Source organism: Coregonus clupeaformis, chromosome 34, assembly GCF_020615455.1.
Source record: "Coregonus clupeaformis isolate EN_2021a chromosome 34, ASM2061545v1, whole genome shotgun sequence".
Classification (NCBI taxonomy): domain Eukaryota; kingdom Metazoa; phylum Chordata; class Actinopteri; order Salmoniformes; family Salmonidae; genus Coregonus; species Coregonus clupeaformis.
In genome coordinates this window covers 190,747-208,016 of record NC_059225.1, presented here as the reverse complement: position 1 = coordinate 208,016, position 17,270 = coordinate 190,747, and the positions used below count along the sequence as shown (strand labels likewise).

The following is a 17,270-nucleotide window of genomic DNA, read 5'->3' as shown; positions in this document are numbered from 1 at the left end:
CAGAGAGAGAGAGAGAGAGAGAGAGAGAGAGATCGAGAGAGAGAGGGATATGCAGAGAGAGAGACAGAGAGAGAGGTATATGCAGAGAGAGAGAGAGAAAGAGACCGAGAGAGAGCGAGAGGGAGATGCAGAGAGAGAGAGAGCGAGAGAGAGAGGGATATGCAGAGAGAGAGAGAGAGACCGAGAGAGAGAGAGAGAGAGAGAGAGAGGGAGATGCAGAGAGAGAGAGAGACAGAGAGAGAGAGAGAGACCGAGAGAGAGCGAGAGGGAGATGCAGAGAGAGAGAGAGACCGAGAGAGAGAGGGATATGCAGAGAGAGAGAGAGAGAGAGAGAGAGAGAGAGAGACCGAGAGAGAGAGAGAGAGAGGGAGATGCAGAGAGAGAGACAGAGGAGAGAGAGAGAGAGAGAGAGAGAGAGAGAGAGAGAGAGAGAGAGAGAGAGAGAGAGAGAGAGAGAAGACCCGAATCCTTCATGGGTATCTGGTCCTTGCAGCCCAGGCTGTAGCTCCCTAACCCCTAATCTATCCAACCCAAACGCTGCATCTCATCCAGGTTTAGCTCTTCCATATGCTAGAGCTTTAGCGCTAACACCGGCTGTGCCCGTCACACTGCAGCTCCCAAGAGGGGAGGAGAGAGATCTGTCTTGACTGTCGTTGTGTCCCAAATGGCACCCTATTCCTTATATAGTGCACTACTTTTGACTATGTTCCATAGGGCTCTGGTCAAAAGTAGTACACTATGAAGGGAATAAGGTGCCATTTGGGTCAAGCCTGGTCCTAGAAGGCTTTACCCCTATCAGATCAGACCACCCTGGTATTTAGCAGGTAGACTGAACCCTATCTGCAGTGGCTTCTGGAGAGCAGAGCTGAGTAGAACTGAGCAGAGCTTCAAGTCTATTAATCATAAAGAAATATATTCACCACAGGCCAGAATGTCAGAGGCAGTAGGGATTAACCATGCTGCATCTTTAGGACTGCGTCTCAAATGGCACCCTGTTCCCTATATATTGCACTACTTTTAACCAGAGCCCTATGGGCCCGGATCAAAAGTAGTGCACTATATAGGGAATAGGGTGCAATTTAGGGCCAGGTTGGGGAGAGGAGGGATAGGGGAAGGGGGAAATGGTGAGGGAGTCTACTGAAGCAGAGCGAGTGAATAGGTCAAAGTGCCCTTTGGTTGGTGGAGCTCTGACAGGAATAGGCAATGTCGGAAGTAATCCTGGGTGTACATAAAGAAATACTGGGGGGGATGCAGAGACTGAATGTGGATTTCTCCTGGGTTATCAAATACCCACTCATCATACACAAGATCACTGCCAAGACGATATATCTACTTTGTATCTCTTTCTCTTTGCTCTCTCTTGAAGATACTCTTTGACTGTAGCTACATGTTAAAGTTCTGTCTGACTGGGTCATCAGTAGAGCAGTGATATTGAACACTCAGATAATGAGTTACAGTGCATTTGGAAAGTATTCAGACCCCTTGACTTTTTCCACATTAATTTTGTTACGTTACAGACTTATTCTAAAATTGAATAAATTGTTTTTGTTCCATCATCAATCTACACACAATACCCCATAATGACAAATCTGAAACAGGTTTTTATAAATTTTAGCAAATTTATTAAAAATAAAAAACGGAAATATCACATTTACATAAGTATTCAGACCCTTTACTCAGTCCTTTGTTGAAGCACCTTTGGCAGCAATTACAGCCTTGAGTCTTCTTGGGTACACAGTAAAAAATGGGGTGTTAATATTTCAGAGTAAAGTTATTTTAACCCAGATAGAGTATTTTCAACATTTTTGAGAGTAAAGTTGCTCTATCAGTGGAGTTAAAAGTGAGTGTAAAAATCTGCAGATACGCAGTGACAATTTCAACTCTACAGCAGTGATGAATACCCGCCACTCTGCTTTGCTGAAGTTTGGCACGTACGTTGGTGGAGGAAGATTGCGAAGGAGTAGCTAGGCCACAGATATTGCTAGGTAAGTTACATCCCCGTTTTTTCAACACCAAACCGGTATTTTTAACTTTACATAATTTTAGAGTTGTGCTGATGTCAAGGTCATATTTTAAGTTCACGAGTTCCATGCGGCGGTCCCCCTTGCAGTGACCTCGTCATCAGCCAGCTAAATTAGCTTGTAAGTTCAGATGGTTGACAGTAATAACTGTTATATGATATACCCATGGAATATGTTTGATATTTTTGTGAATGGCTTGCTGTTTCATATGGCTAAAAATAGGTAACGTTAACTTAGCTAATCAGTTCGTTTGAAGGACACCACCGTTTGGCATGAGCGCAGATTGTGCTTGTCATGCGGTTAGCTAGCTTGCAATCAGTATCGGTAACTGTCTTTCTTTGTGTTGCAATATTTTCACGAATGAAGTTTGTCAGAATGGTAAATACGTAAAATAACGTTCGCTAACAACAAAACATTTATACAGATAGTATTGTTAGCTAACGTTATTGTATAGCTTCCCAGGCTTCCTTACACTAACGTTAACTGTTTTTTATAAAGCTATATATAACGGTAATGTTAGCATGCTTCTGATAGTTAGCCAGCTAATGTTGGTGTTATAAAACGATAACTTAGATCACTGATTTGCATGACGGGTTTGTTTAACATTGCTTAACCATTTTAATGGTTAGCTACTGTTCGAACTAAAATGGCTAATGAGCTAGCTAACTTTGACACATAGCTAGTTATTTGGTAGCTAATGGGACAATGTGCCTCTAAACTTGAACTAGCCTACACCCATTTGCTGCAGAAAATGGCAGCTTAACGTTATATTCAACCAGCACAACTTTGTCTACTTCAGCCTTTGTAATTGCAGTGTAACGTCTAAGTAATGCATAGTGCATTGCGTAGCTAGTACTACTGAGATAAATGGATAGTTAGCTAACGCTTAGTTGAACCAGCACTAAATGATGATTTTTAATATATATTTTCTTTGTTAACAGAGGCAAAATGCTGTTGCGTGTTCAGCTCGGGGAAGAGCAGAAATACGTCAAGCTGTCTGAGCTGACATTCAATGCTTTCTTGAAAGAAGGTAGGTATAATAGGTTAAAGCAATACATATCACCCTAATGACAAAATAATACAGCATTAAGCTATTATCTTATGATATCTATTTAGGTCTATAGTCATTTCTGCTGTGCTTTATATTTTCAGTAACATAAAATCAGGTGCAGATCCTTGTCTTTCATCATTTTGTGAACACATGAGGCAACCTTAAGTTGGATTCTTGTGAGAAGGGAATGCATGTTTTTCTTTTTTTTCTTCTTTTTTTAACAGTGTGTCTAAAATTCAACATACCAGAAAGCAGAAAGCCAGACATTAAGGTGTATGACCAGTCTGACACAGAAGTTGACTCAGATGTTTTTGAAGAATTAGTAAAGGAGTCACCTGGAACTTTCAGAATCATGCTGGGCAATGGACTTGGTATTCATTCATTCAATTAGTTTTTTAGTTTAAAGGCCAGAATGAGAACCTTTATTGTCTTAAAAATAACAGTTTATTGTAATATGTTTCTATGTTTTGCACAAATTTCATAATGAACAGATACCTCTCATTCATCATCATGCTCGGGTACATCTGATGACACCATCATTCTGAATTTCACTGTGTGTGACGATGTTGAAGAAGTAGCGGCTGGCGAAGGAAGCCAGCCTAAAGGCCATGCCACATAAACTATGAGGCAAAAGCAGTAAGTGGTGAACATTGCTGTTAAGTCCAATCTGAATGTTGTTTCATCATGTGACAGCATTACATATTGTTTTACAATTACGGAAAGCACATTTCTTTCCACCTATAGCTGATTGAAAAAATCCTAACATCAAAGCCTGGTGGTGAACGCATTATGCAAGAGTATGGAAAAACCAAATCTCTGACAGATGCCACCAGAAGACAGATGATCAACATACTTGCTGCTGAGATGACAGAAACACATGGGTAAGCATTAAGCATATAGATGGGCTGTAAAGAAACATTGTTATTATTTTCCGGTTATTAATTATGTAAAATGTGTTGTGCAATATCAATTCAGTGTGATGTTAACTTTGAATTCATATGCTAGGACATCCCCCCAAAAGTGTCAGAGTGATGTATGCACAGGGGATAGTAGCTTTGTTTCCCTATCTAGAAGACCCATACTCACAACATGGATATGTAAGTAAATGGGTTATTGCAACATTATGCACATATTCACTCTATGAAATGGGAATAGTACTCCTTTATAATTTATTTATAATAATATAGGATCATTACTACGATCCGGAGAGTGGTTCCGGATACCTTGCATGGCGATTGAAGACCATACAAAGAAAAACAGCAGAGGAAAGAGGTGCCTCAGTCAGCAAATCTCCTAAAGGTATGTTTTCTGATCAGTGACATGTAATTATAATGGTGACCTGTGAATTGTACAGAAAGGATTTCTTAACACTGTATTTTGTCTTAAGTTGGTGGGCCAGGCCGTGATCGTCAGCCCTTCACCTATGACAGAGAGCCATCTGATGAGGATGTGGAAGCAGCTATTGCTGTTTTGAGACACTCTGCTGATGAAAACACTGTCCGTGAGAAGATGAAAATGACCTTCATATATCGGCAAGCAATGGTCAACGATGAAGCCAAATCATCAGATGTCTTCTCGGTCTTCCCAAGATTTCTGGACACACCAGGACTGGTATGACAACTTAATTCACTGCATCACCAAAAATATCCAATGAAGAATAAGGTAACGCTCATTATTTCTGTCTTTGTGTGTTACATTGCAGATAGAACAAGATTTCAGACTTCTGTTTGGTGAGGCCACAGCCAACAAATTCTTGGAGAAGTGGCCAACCACTTTCAAAGCAAAAGTAATAAAGGAAAGCCATGGACTTGTATCCACCACAGAACTCTTGGATTTGATGCGCAATGCTGAGTCAGCTGCTGAAGTTGAGAATGGTATGAATGAACTGTTTTACTTTTTATGTGGATAATGTAGGTGTGCATTATATGTCCATAATGGTGCAAGTTGTGAATAAGAATGTTATGCTACGGCACAATGTTAACCAGGTTTTTATTTACTTATTTGTAGGCTGGGACAGTGACATGTCTGCCATCTTGCTGCTGCTACATTTGCTACCACCATCTGCACAAGGTAGAAAGAGGCCGGGAAAGATGTCTGCATATCAAGCTGTAGATCAGCTCATCAGATTTCAAAAGGTATGCTTAACAGTTGTTTAAAATATATATTCCATCATCTCAATCTTGTGCACAGTTTGAGGTGATCTTATCTATTGTCAGAGGTTAGTCACCAAAACAATTCTGTTGAATGTGTTTTTTTGTAGGTTGGAACCAGTGTGCAGCAGCATCTTGACAACATCACCCAAAGCAGTCAGCCCTACCTTCTCGCCCAGGGATCCACACAGAGCAGCATTCACTCCTACTTCATTGTGGTTGACAAGCATGCTCTTCCATGCAAGGCAACAGGTTCAGTAGGAGCTTTTGACGAAGTCTTTAAAGCCCATTACGTATTTGGTACGTCATACAGTTCTTCCTTGAGCAGCTTTTTCACTTTTGTGCAAACAACCATCTATAACATCGACATGGGGGAAACAAAGGAGACTCCTAGAGTTGCTGAGTTGCGAGCAAGAATGGTGCGTTAGTTGAGATAAAACTATGAAGTGTTTTCTTTGCAAAAGTGACCATGGAAGTCCAAACAACCTTGTTAAGCACCTTAAGATAATTCATGGGCTATGTACAGGCAGGACTCTTTTTCTGAAATGTGGTCAAGAAGGATGCTCACGTTCTTTTGGTAGCTTTTCTGGTTTTAGAAAACATCTTAACAAGTGCCACGGAGAAAGTTTAGTAGATTCTATAGAAGATGATCTTTCAGACCCTCAAAGTACCGTCAACACCAGTAATATTTCTCATGTTGAAGTGTCGACTGAATGTTTAGAGGCTGAGTCAGAGTTATCTTCGCCATACATTGTAAATAGTTGTGCAGCTGTTATTTCTGATCTAAAGGCAGCAGGTGTTGGTCAAAGTACAGTAAATACTGTAGTGATTTCCATGGAAGAGATTGTTCAAGATATTCATCAGCATGCTAAAGAAACAGTGATAAAGCATGTATTTAGTAATGAAAGAGAAACAGAAATGTGCAAGAAAGTTGAGGCGTGTTTTGAGGGGTTAGAGAATCCTTTCACAGTTCTAAATTCGGAATACAAGCGATCAAAATTTATGACTGCCAAGTGGGAAATAGTAGAACCAGTTGAATGTGTGATTGGTTCAAGATTTGACACAAGACGAAATAAAAAGACTGGAACATATGATCAGGTAGTAGTTCAAGATAAATTCATGTATATTCCAATTTTATCTACACTGCAGTCAATATTTAAAAGTCAGTATTTTGCAGAAATGTTGCAAAGCTCAGCTACCAGCAACTCTAGACTGAGAGATATTTGTGATGGATCTTTTTTTAAAAGTCACCCCCTGTTCTCAACTGAGAAGCAGACAATACAGGTCCAGATGTTCTATGATGATTTTGAGGTCGCCAACCCATTGGGTTCCAAGCGAGGTATTCATAAATTGGGTGGAGTATATTTTACTTTAAGAAACTTCTCTCCAAAATGGAATTCTTTTTTGGCTAACATACACCTGTGCGCCTTATTTCATACTCAAGATGTTAAACGATATGGTTTTAGTGAAATTTTTGCTCCCATTGTTCGAGACATTAAAGTGTTAGAGAGCGATGGTATTGAGATTCCATTATACAGTGGTTATGTACGTGGCACTGTAGTACAGGTAACAGGTGATAATTTGGGTTTGCATAGTTTGTTTGGTCTGGTGGAGTCTTTCAGTGCAAGGTACTGTTGCAGGTTCTGTTTAGCAGAAAAGGAGGACTTTCAAACAGAATTCTCTGAAGATTCTTCCAAAATAGTTTTACGCACCAAAGATATGCATACTGCTCACTGTCAAGAAATGGCTTGTAATCCATCCCTTCCGTATGTTTTTGGTGTGAAAAGGTCATGCATATTAAATTCATTGAGGTATTTTCACACAACTGAGAACTTCTCAGTTGATGTGATGCATGATGTGTTAGAAGGGGTTGGCCAGTACGAATTGAAGTTATTATTTCTGTATTTGAATGAAAAACATGTTACATCAGGAGAAATACATTCAAGAATACAAAGTTTTGATTATGGTTTCACAGAGAGAAATAACAGGCCTGTGACTGTTAATTTAAGTGAAGGATCTAATGATCTGGGACTGAATGCAATTCAGTCCTGGTGCTTACTTAGGAATGTTCCTCTTATCTTTGGAGATTTGGTAACTTCTACTGACCAACACTGGGGCCTGCTTCTTTTATTATTGCAAATAATTAACATTATATTCTCGCCCATGTTATCTCAAGGTCTATGTGTATATTTAAAACATTTGATTGTTGATCACCATACACTGTTTAAGAAGTTGTATCCTCAGAAAAAACTTTTACCAAAGCACCATTTTCTTATCCACTATCCCCGCTGCATCCAGAAAATAGGGCCTGTACTTCATAGTTGGTGTATGAGGTATGAAGGCAAACATAATTTTTTCAAAAAACAGCTTAAATCGTTTAAAAATATTACCAAAACGCTGGCAAAAAAGCATCAGAATCATATGGCATATAGTTGGCGAAGATCAACAACTTTTAGTCGGTTAGATATTGGTCCAGGAAAAATGGTGGCTTTAAATATGGTAAAAGGAGGTTCTGAAATTGCTTTGGCAATGCAAGTGCCCAGTAGCATTCAGGTTATGAAGGTTAATTGGGCTAAACATAATGGGTATGTTTATCGCCCACACTTGGTTATCTGTGGCGAAGTTGACTCTGAAGTGCCCTTGTTTTATCAGATTGAGTCAGTTCTGATAATGTGTGAAAAACTGTTACTACTCACAGTGCCTTTAGTTACAGTAACTTTTCAAGAACATTTCCATGCATATGAGGTGATCAGATCAAAGCATGATTTAGTTTTTTTTCATGTCGACAACCTGCACTACCCTAGACCTTTTGACATACAAAGGTCATATGGAGGAAATTACATTTACATTTACATTTTAGTCATTTAGCAGATGCTCTTATCCAGAGCGACTTACAGGAGCAATTAGGGTTAAGTGCCTTGCTCAAGGGCACATCGACAGATTTTTCACCTAGTCGGCTTGGGGATTAGAACCAGCGACCTTTCGGTTACTGGCACAACGCTCTTACCCACTAAGCCACCTGCCGCCCCAGCTCTCCTTGTTGTGCCATATTGCTTTCTCTGGTGAACATTTTTATGATGTTATACTTCTGTCATAGACAAGGCAATGGGTGTACAATGTAAATTCACGGACATTGAAATTATACTTTTTTTTTTCAATAAATGTGGGTGCTCTCATCTTGTATTATTGTGCTTTGTTTTATTTGATAGTATTGATATTTCTATAATTCAGTAACACTACATCATATGATTTAAATTAAATTAAAAAAAACACTGTAGAGAAATGAAAAGTAAATATCATTACACTTTAAAGTGTCATTTTTTGAAGTAAAATTGTAGTTGACTTAACTCTATACAGTGTAATCATATTACTCTCAACAGTGTGATTAAACTACAGTGTTAAATATTTTGACACATTTCATTGTTATTTTTTACACAATATGGAGTAGAATTAACTCTAAAAGTTTTACACTGACCAAAGAGTACATTTTACACTGATTTTGAGTGGGACCAAATGTTATCTGAAACAGAGTTAAATTCAACTCGATAGGAGTTAAATTAACACTTCTGTTTTTACTGTGTATAACGCTACAAGCTTGGCACACCTGTATTCTTCTCTGCAGATCCTCTCAAGCTCTGTCAGCGTCGCTGCACAGCTATTTTCAGGTCTCTCCAGAGAAGTTCGATCGGGTTCAAATAATAATAAATAATAATATGCCATTTAGCAGACGCTTTTATCCAAAGCGACTTACAGTCATGCGTGCATACATTTTTTTTGTGTATGGGTGGTCCCGGGGATCGAACCCACTACCTTGGCGTTTCAAGCGCCGTGCTCTACCAGCTGAGCTACAGAGGACCACGTCAAGTCCTGGCTCTGGCTGGGCCACTCAAGGACATTCAGAGACTTGTCCTGAAGCCACTCCTGCATTGTCTTGGATGTGTGCTTAGGGTCATTGTCCTGTTGGAAAGTGAACCTGCACCCCAGTGTGAGGTCCTGAGCGCTCTGGAGCAGGTTTTCATCAAGGATCTCTCTGTACTTTGCTCCATTCATCTTTCCCTCGATCCTGACTAGTCTCCCAGTCCCTGCCGCTGACAAACATCCCCACAGCATGATGCTGCCTCTACCATGGGGATGGTGCCAGGTTTCCTCCAGACGTGACACTTGGCATTCAGGCCAAAGAGTTCAATCTTGGCCATAGAATCTTGTTTCTCATTGTCTGAGAGTCCTTTAGGTGCCTTTTGGCAAACTCCAAGTGGGCTGTCATGTCCCTTTTTACTGAGGAGTGGCTTTCGTCTGGCCACCCTACCATAAAGGCCTGATTGGTGGAGTGCTGCAGTGATGGTTGTTCTTCTGGAAGGTTCTCCCATCTCCACAGAGGAACTCTGGAGCTCTGTCAGAGTGACCATCGGGTTCTTGGTCACCTCCCTGACCAAGACCCTTTCCCCCCAAATGATCAGTTTGGCCGGGCTGCCAGCTCTAAGAAGAGTCTTGGTGGATCCAAACCTCTTCCATTTAAGAGGCCACTGTGTTCTTGGGGACCTTCAATGCTGCAGAAATGTTTTGGTACCCTTCCCCAGATCTGTGCCTCGACACAATCCTGTCTCGGAGCTCTACGGACAATTCCTTCGACCTCATGGCTTGGTTTTTGCACTGACATGCACTGTCAACTGTGGGACCTTATATAGACAGCTGTGTGCCTTTCCAAATCATGTTCAATCAATTTAATTTACCACAGGTGGACTCCAATGAAGTTGTAGAAACATCTCAAGGATGGTCAATGGAAACAGGATGCACCTGAGCTCAATTTTGAGTCTCATGGCAAAGGGTCTGAATACTTATGTAAATAAGGTATTTCTGTTTTAATTGTTTATAAATGTGCTACATTTTCTAAAAACCTGTTTTCACTTTGTCATTATGGGGTATTGTGTGTAGATTGATGTGGAAAAAAATGAATCAAATCAATTTTTGAATAACGTTGTAACGTAACAAAATGTGGGAAAAGCCAAGGGGTCTGAATACTTTCCGAATGCACAGGATGCACCTGTGTTCAGTCAAAGTGGTCGCTGGAATGGGCTTTGGGGAGGAATACTGGGTATGATTTTTGATAACGTTCACTTTTCTAGTGGTGAGGAACTGAGGGTATACTCTCCACAGGGACACTTAAAGGCCACCGGGTCATCAAATAAGACATGTGACCTTTAGGGAAGATTTAGAGAGCCAATCAAATGTCTCTCCCATCTCACAGTATTGATCTGACTTCCTGAGCTTTAATTCTCTTTTATACATACTCAAAGCTCCTGGTCTTACATTCCTGAATATGAAACCCAATGATTTACCTAGAAACGTGCAGAAAATGGAGGTGGAAACAGTCATTCATTGTTCTATTTCACTGTGACTACCTTATCTTCCTCCCTCCCTCTCTCCTTCCCTTCTCTCTTGTCTTGAGAAATTACCTCACAATCCAATTTGTAAACTCAGGAAGGATGGAGGTAGGGAGGAGAAAAATGGGGAGCGAGCCGCAAGATGGAAGAACCCTTCACCATCCATTTAGATGATGACTGTTAGTCTGCTTGTTCTGTTGTCCTCAGAGTGCAGCAACCTTTCCATTACCAGGCAAGCAGCCACCTGCTTCTTTCCTGTCTCGTCCCCCCTCTCCCTCTCGTCCCCTCTCTCTCTCTCTCTCTCTCTCTCTCTCTCTCTCTCTCTCTCTCTCTCTCTCTCTCTCTCTCTCTCTCTCTCTCTCTCTCTCTCTCTCTCTCTCTCTCACACCCCTGTCCACTGCCAGGGGGGAGGCTGCAGGAGGTGAAGAGGAAAGGGGAGAGAGGGAGGGGTGACACACCATAAGGGGGTAGTAAGTAATGTGAAATGTGTTGCCTAGTCCTGTCCGGTCTGGTCTGGTCTGGTCTGGCCCGGTCTGATCTGGTCTTGTCCAGTTTGACAAGGTCAGGACCAGTCCGGTCTGTTCTGCCAAGTGTAATTACTGGCTATGCCTGGCAGGTAGCATGATGCAACATGACATTGATTTACTACGACCTTTGAACAAATTCTAAATTTTCTTACAGGCAGGGTTAGGGAGTAACTGATTACATATAATCTGTTTACAAAAAACTAACCGTAATCAGTTACGTTATCAGCTAAAATATGGTAATCAGATTACAGATACTTTTGAAAAACTTTACTTTTTGGATTACTATCAAATTCATAAAGGATGTTTGCGATGATCTTTTTAAATCATGACTCCTTTGTGTTTTCTCAATTACATTCAATTCAGCATTGAAAAAATGTGCAAGTTTAAGTTTGTTCCATTTGAGCGAGACTGACCACAAGTCAGAGACCACTATGATGACACACCAAATGTGTTGGATGGATCCCTTTTGTCTTCTTCTATTGCCTCTTAAGGGGAAAGTAATACAACATTTACTGAAAGGTTACATTACTGATAAAAATTGGGACATGTAACTTGTAACTGTAATGGATTACATTTAGAAAGTAGCCTACCCAACCCTGCAAGAAAGAGAGCGAGAGAGAGAGTAGAGAGAGGAATAGAGAGAGGAGGGGGGAGCCAGAGAGAGGAATAGAGAGAGGAATAGAGAGAGGAGGGGGGAGCCAGAGAGAGGGAGAGAGAGAGGAATAGAGAGAGGAGGGGGAAACCATAGAGAGGGAGAGAGAGAGGAATAGAGAGAGGAGGGGGGAGCCAGAGAGAGGGAGAGAGAGAGGAATAGAGAGAGGAGGGGGGAGCCAGAGAGAGGGAGAGAGAGAGGAATAGAGAGAGGAGGGGGGAGCCAGAGAGAGGGAGAGAGAGAGGTATAGAGAGAGGAGGGGGGAGCCAGAGAGAGGGAGAGAGAGAGGAATAGAGAGAGGAGGGGGAGCCAGAGAGAAAGGAGAGGGAGAGAGAGAGAGAGGGATAGAGAGAGGAGGGGGGAGCCAGAGAGGGGAGAGAGAGAGGAATAGAGAGAGGAGGGGGGAGCCAGAGAGAGGAATAGAGAGAGGAGGGGGGAGCCAGAGAGAGGGAGAGAGAGAGGAATAGAGAGAGGAGGGGGGAGCCAGAGAGAGGAATAGAGAGAGTAGGGGGGAGCCAGAGAGAGGGAGAGAGAGAGGAATAGAGAGAGGAGGGGGGAGCCAGAGAGAGGGAGAGAGAGAGGAATAGAGAGAGTAGGGGGGAGCCAGAGAGAGGGAGAGAGAGAGGAATAGAGAGAGGAGGGGGGAGCCAGAGAGAGGAATAGAGAGAGGAGGGGGAGCCAGAGAGAGGGAGAGAGAGAGGAGGGGGGAGCCAGAGAGAGGGGGAGAGAGAGGAATAGAGAGAGGAGGAGGGAGCCAGAGAGATGAATAGAGAGAGGAGGGGGGAGCCAGAGAGAGGAGAGAGAGAGGGAGAGAGAGGGAGAGAGAGAGGAATAGAGAGAGGGGGGAGCCAGAGAGAGGAATAGAGAGAGGAGGAGGGAGCCAGAGAGATGAATAGAGAGAGGAGGGGGGAGCCAGAGAGAGGGAGAGAGAGAGGAGGGGGGAGCCAGAGAGAGGGAGAGAGAGAGGAATAGAGAGAGGAGGGGGGAGCCAGAGAGAGGAATAGAGAGAGGAGGGGGGAGCCAGAGAGAGGAATAGAGAGAGGAGGGGGGAGCCAGAGAGAGGGAGAGAGAGAGGAGGGGGGAGCCAGAGAGAGGGAGAGAGAGAGGAATAGAGAGAGGAGGGGGGAGCCAGAGAGAGGAATAGAGAGAGGAGGGGGGAGCCAGATAGAGGAATAGAGAGAGGAGGGGTGCTGCTTTTTTCGAGCCGCCTCCACCTTCTCTCTTTTATTTCCTCAGGATCAGCGGAGTGACTCTGTGGCAACATTTCAATGTCTACTGCTTATCGGAAAGCTGTCCGCACACATTGATACATCACATCCTTAATTTACACTGCTTACTCTGTGTGAAAGTAACTGACTGAACTTCCTCTATACATCAACAGGCTAAATATAGAGAGCTGGACCTTAATATGAAGAAGTGTACATTGAACAAGGAAAATAATTGGAGCTGGAATTCAAACTAGTTTACAACTTAAAATACTGTGTATACCTGTGGGAAATGTTATCATACGTTTTCAATACAATATGTATATCTTTATGTATAGTTTTTGTCTGTGGGTGATTTGGTTCACAGTTAGAGGGTACTCAGCTCTAAACTGCTATAATGAGTGTTGTGACCTCTCTGTTTCCCCTCTGTATTAGGATTTACTGTGAGAGGAAAGCTCTGATGGTGTACTGTACTCTTCATATTTTATTGAAACCATAATCTGAGTTGAGTAAACACATTAGAGTCTACATTATTAATTCCAATTTCCCTTGATTCTGTTTGTTCAGCCCAGCCCATCAGTGGGTTCAAACCATCACTATGTCTACACACACACACACACACACACACACACACACACACACACACACACACACACACACACAACACACACACACACACACACACACACACACACAACGCTGTTAAAACATACCAAACGTCACTACCACATTTAGGCCCCTGAGGGAGCGGAGGAATGGAGGCGCCTGCCTGGAAGGTCAAATGCAAACAGTTTCTCTTCCCAGTAGCTTGTGTTGATTCAGAAGAGTGTGATATGTGCTGTGCCAGTATGATTGCCTCGGCGTGACAGCTCAGATATCCCCCAAAAAGGTTTACACCTACTTGCCGCTGTGAGCCCGGAATAAATCTCTCACAATTAATTACTGTGAGAGTTCCCCCTGTGGCCCCCAGTTCGCCTGTTGTGGCCCTGTGTGTCAAACGGAGGTGGAGTTCCATGTCCAACCTAGAGGGGGTTCTAGAGTCCCACAGTGCGGTGGATTCTACCATGTCTGGTCCAAAGGGGGGCAGATTTGTTCTAGTCATCGGGGACCCCTCCTACTGTTAGGCTGACAGACATATCTGCATAGACAAGATAGCACATGATAGCATTACCTTCTACATTACCACTAGAGAGCTTAATGTGCTTGTCATCAAAGCTGAATGTCTGAAATGTATGACGACCTGGACATTTAAGGAAGATTAATTAAATAATGCCATATTCCTTCAATAATGAGAGCGAGAAAATGGAGGGAGAGATAGAGAAAGAGACAGAGGTGGAGGCAGACTTCTACAATGTCAAAATTTTCTGGACACAATCCTTAACGCTTTGGTAGCTTGTCAAAGCCATCATACTGAATCTACCAGCATCTCAGCCTGAAGAACTCTCTGCCATGTTTGAGCGGAATGATGCATTTTGCACAGTGCATTTGAGAGGTAATAATCACATTAGACTACATTGGAATGAGAAGCCATCTTTCTCCACATGCAGCAGCAGGACAAAGCTGGTGCTGTCATTTCCTATTATCTGGTCAATTGACAAACAGTTTCTCATGGACGTGCTTCTGTTTCAGGTTGAATTTATGAGGAGACAAAGTATTTGTGGATACCATAGAGATGGATAGAGGGCACACTTGGCTCAAAGTTAGGAGATGAGCTCTCGCAGTTGTGGAAAAAGTACTCAATTGTAACACTTGAGCATAGAAAATGACTCAAGTAAAAGTGAAAGTCACCTAGTAAAATACTATATGAGTAAAAGTCTAAAAGTATTTGGTTTTAAATATACTTAATTCATTACTTACCAATAACAACTGCAAATTCCAATAAAAATACATCATGTTTTGAAGTTCACTTTCCTTGCTTTGCCTAACAACCCTCTAGCAAATACGTTTTGTGGGTCAGAGTGCAGTATTTATATAGTTTCATAGCACAAACGTTTGTTAGCACGTTTCTCACCATGGCTTTAGCCATGGAGGGAGCAGGCCTACCCCAGCATGTGCAGGAAGTTGCCTAGCAACAGGTGCCTCTGAGGGAGTCAACCTCTGCATAACGTGACAAATTCCCATGATTTGTGAATCTGTTCAGACCGAACAGCTAGCGCGACAGCTAAAATGGCTTTGAAAAAAAGATTTCAGCTAATAGGGAGAAGTATCTGGCATTCACTAATCATAAACTATTGACATATAATTTAAATGTTGGTACATTTGTGGATAAAAACCTTATTTACTCAACCTTTAAACATCCAATAAACCACCATGTCATGTGCCATATCTCTGCCCCAAATCATACATCTGGGCTTAACGTTTTTATTGTCCGTCAAATTGGCACTTGTGTAGCAACAAGCAAGAGGTCAGCATCAATCTCCCTCCTGCTCCTCAGCAGGTAGCTTTATCAGGGGATCTCATTCCCCGGGCCCAATGCTGCCTGTCAATCGATGGCCTCTGGGCTGGACGAAGGAGAGGAGGGGTGTGTGTATGCATGTCTGACTGTGCATGCATGTGTGCGTGTGTGTGTGTCTGCGCGTGTGTGTGTGTGTGTGCACGTGTGTCGATGGCCTCTGGCTGGTTGATAGGAGGTGGGAGGTCCATAGCATTGGCTGAATGGCTGCAGAGTATAAACCTAAAGATCACTGTTGGTTTTATCTTTCTTATCGCCAGGTCATTCCCAGCAGTAGCAGCCATGCTCTGGTTTCACTGTGCTGCCTGATGGTGACAGTGATGACCAGCACTGGTGGTGATTGATCTGATAGATAGATAGATAGATAGATAGATAGATAGATAGATAGATAGATAGATAGATAGATAGATAGATAGATAGATAGATAGATAGATAGATAGATAGATAGATAGATAGATAATAAAATAGATAGATAGATAGATAGATAGATGATAGATAGATGGAGATAGATGATAGATAGATAGATAGATAGATAGATAGATAGATAGATAGATAGATAGATAGATAGATAGATAGATAGATAGATAGATAGACAGACAGACAGACAGACATGTCACATACACTCTTGATAGGGGGATGCGACAAACGATGGACGCTATGCGAGAATACTACAAAAATCAATCATGAATTTTAAGCCCGAGCCCTACCTACTCATGCCCGCAACGTTCAGGCTCTACCCTACCCAGGCCCGATTGCTTCTGCCAAATTTAAGGCCCAGCCCTGCCCGAAACCCGAAATCAGATAACTACCTCCATTAGTAAATCCATTAGCTGCTCCTCTCTGTCTGTCACTCGCTTCCTGCACGCAGCTCGCTCTGCATTCGCTCTGAGTCTGTTAGTATCCATAGCAACAGCTCTGCTTGGGCTGCTTGGGCTCTGCTAGCTGTTAGCTACTTTGTCACACTAAACTCAGACAAAACTCATCGAACATTATTATTTTCTGTGAATAATCTCTCCTGTCTTGAATTTGACGAGGTTGAAGCACTTCTGACACCATGTTATAATTTTTGTCAGATACTGTACATATGACTGTACTGCACAGCAGAACACGACCAAATTGTGTCAGCGGCGAATTTTGTTATTGATGGTTTATTCTTTCAACTGAAAACTACCAGAATTCTGTGGCTACAGCCCTACAATCAATGAAAACATAGTTAAATACCAGTGAATTGAAAATGTGTCCCATCTATCTTGCTGTGCAGCTGGCTAGCAGGAAGCTCACTCTCTCTTCAGAGCCTAGGTTAATTATTTGCTGGAATGGTACAGTTTATATTCCCATCACCAGAGTAACTCATCAACACCAAAAAAAGCATTACAATGTAATCCAACTCAGGTATAGGCCTACCTTTAGAAGTAAGCTACAGTGCCTTGCAAAAGCACTCATCCCGTTTGGCATTTTTCCTATTTTGTTGTGTAGTGTCGAGTCAATGTTGCTAATTATGCTGTAACAAAGGAGTCCGCTTATACTGAACTTTGATCATACGTTTTATTCATATCACAAGATTTCAGCATAAGTTTACAGATGTCTAGAGCACCCGGAGAGCAGTGTTTTCCAAATTACAATGTCTGCTCTAATCTTCTTTGTTTAAACCCAGTACTTATAATATTCCCCAAAATATGGGTGGCTCCCTCTACTGTCCAATCCCCTGTCTACAACACACACTCCCTGTCTTCTATGGGGCGTCACTCTAAAACGGCTCCCTCTGAAACTAAATAAACATCCTCTCAGGTTCCACTTGAAAACATTAGCCAAGTCATAATCTTAATACACT

General features: G+C 42.2%; 1 protein-coding gene and 2 long non-coding RNA genes across 4 annotated transcripts; all 3 read left to right on the top strand.

Annotated features, from left to right (window-relative positions):
* Positions 1–1,737: 1,737 nt before the first annotated feature.
* Positions 1,738–3,670, top strand: LOC123482485. Its single transcript, XR_006657749.1, has 4 exons — positions 1,738–1,985; positions 2,963–3,051; positions 3,297–3,443; positions 3,564–3,670. It is a non-coding gene; the product is annotated as an uncharacterized LOC123482485 (long non-coding RNA).
* A 3-nt stretch (positions 3,671–3,673) lies between these two features.
* Positions 3,674–4,089, top strand: LOC123482486. Its single transcript, XR_006657750.1, has 3 exons — positions 3,674–3,708; positions 3,817–3,953; positions 4,078–4,089. It is a non-coding gene; the product is annotated as an uncharacterized LOC123482486 (long non-coding RNA).
* Positions 4,083–8,117, top strand: LOC121550109. 2 transcript variants are annotated; one of them, XM_041862266.2, is made up of 6 exons: positions 4,083–4,169; positions 4,260–4,371; positions 4,460–4,683; positions 4,775–4,946; positions 5,080–5,207; positions 5,333–8,117. In XM_041862266.2, exon 6 carries the CDS (start codon positions 5,664–5,666, stop codon positions 8,088–8,090), a length of 2,427 nt encoding a protein of 808 aa, XP_041718200.1. In that variant the 5' UTR covers positions 4,083–4,169; positions 4,260–4,371; positions 4,460–4,683; positions 4,775–4,946; positions 5,080–5,207; positions 5,333–5,663; the 3' UTR covers positions 8,091–8,117. The 2 variants fall into 2 exon arrangements, with proteins under 2 accessions (XP_041718200.1, XP_041718201.2); XM_041862267.2 differs by having other exon boundaries at positions 4,089–4,169; positions 5,333–7,662.
* The last annotated feature ends 9,153 nt before the right edge of the window (positions 8,118–17,270 follow it).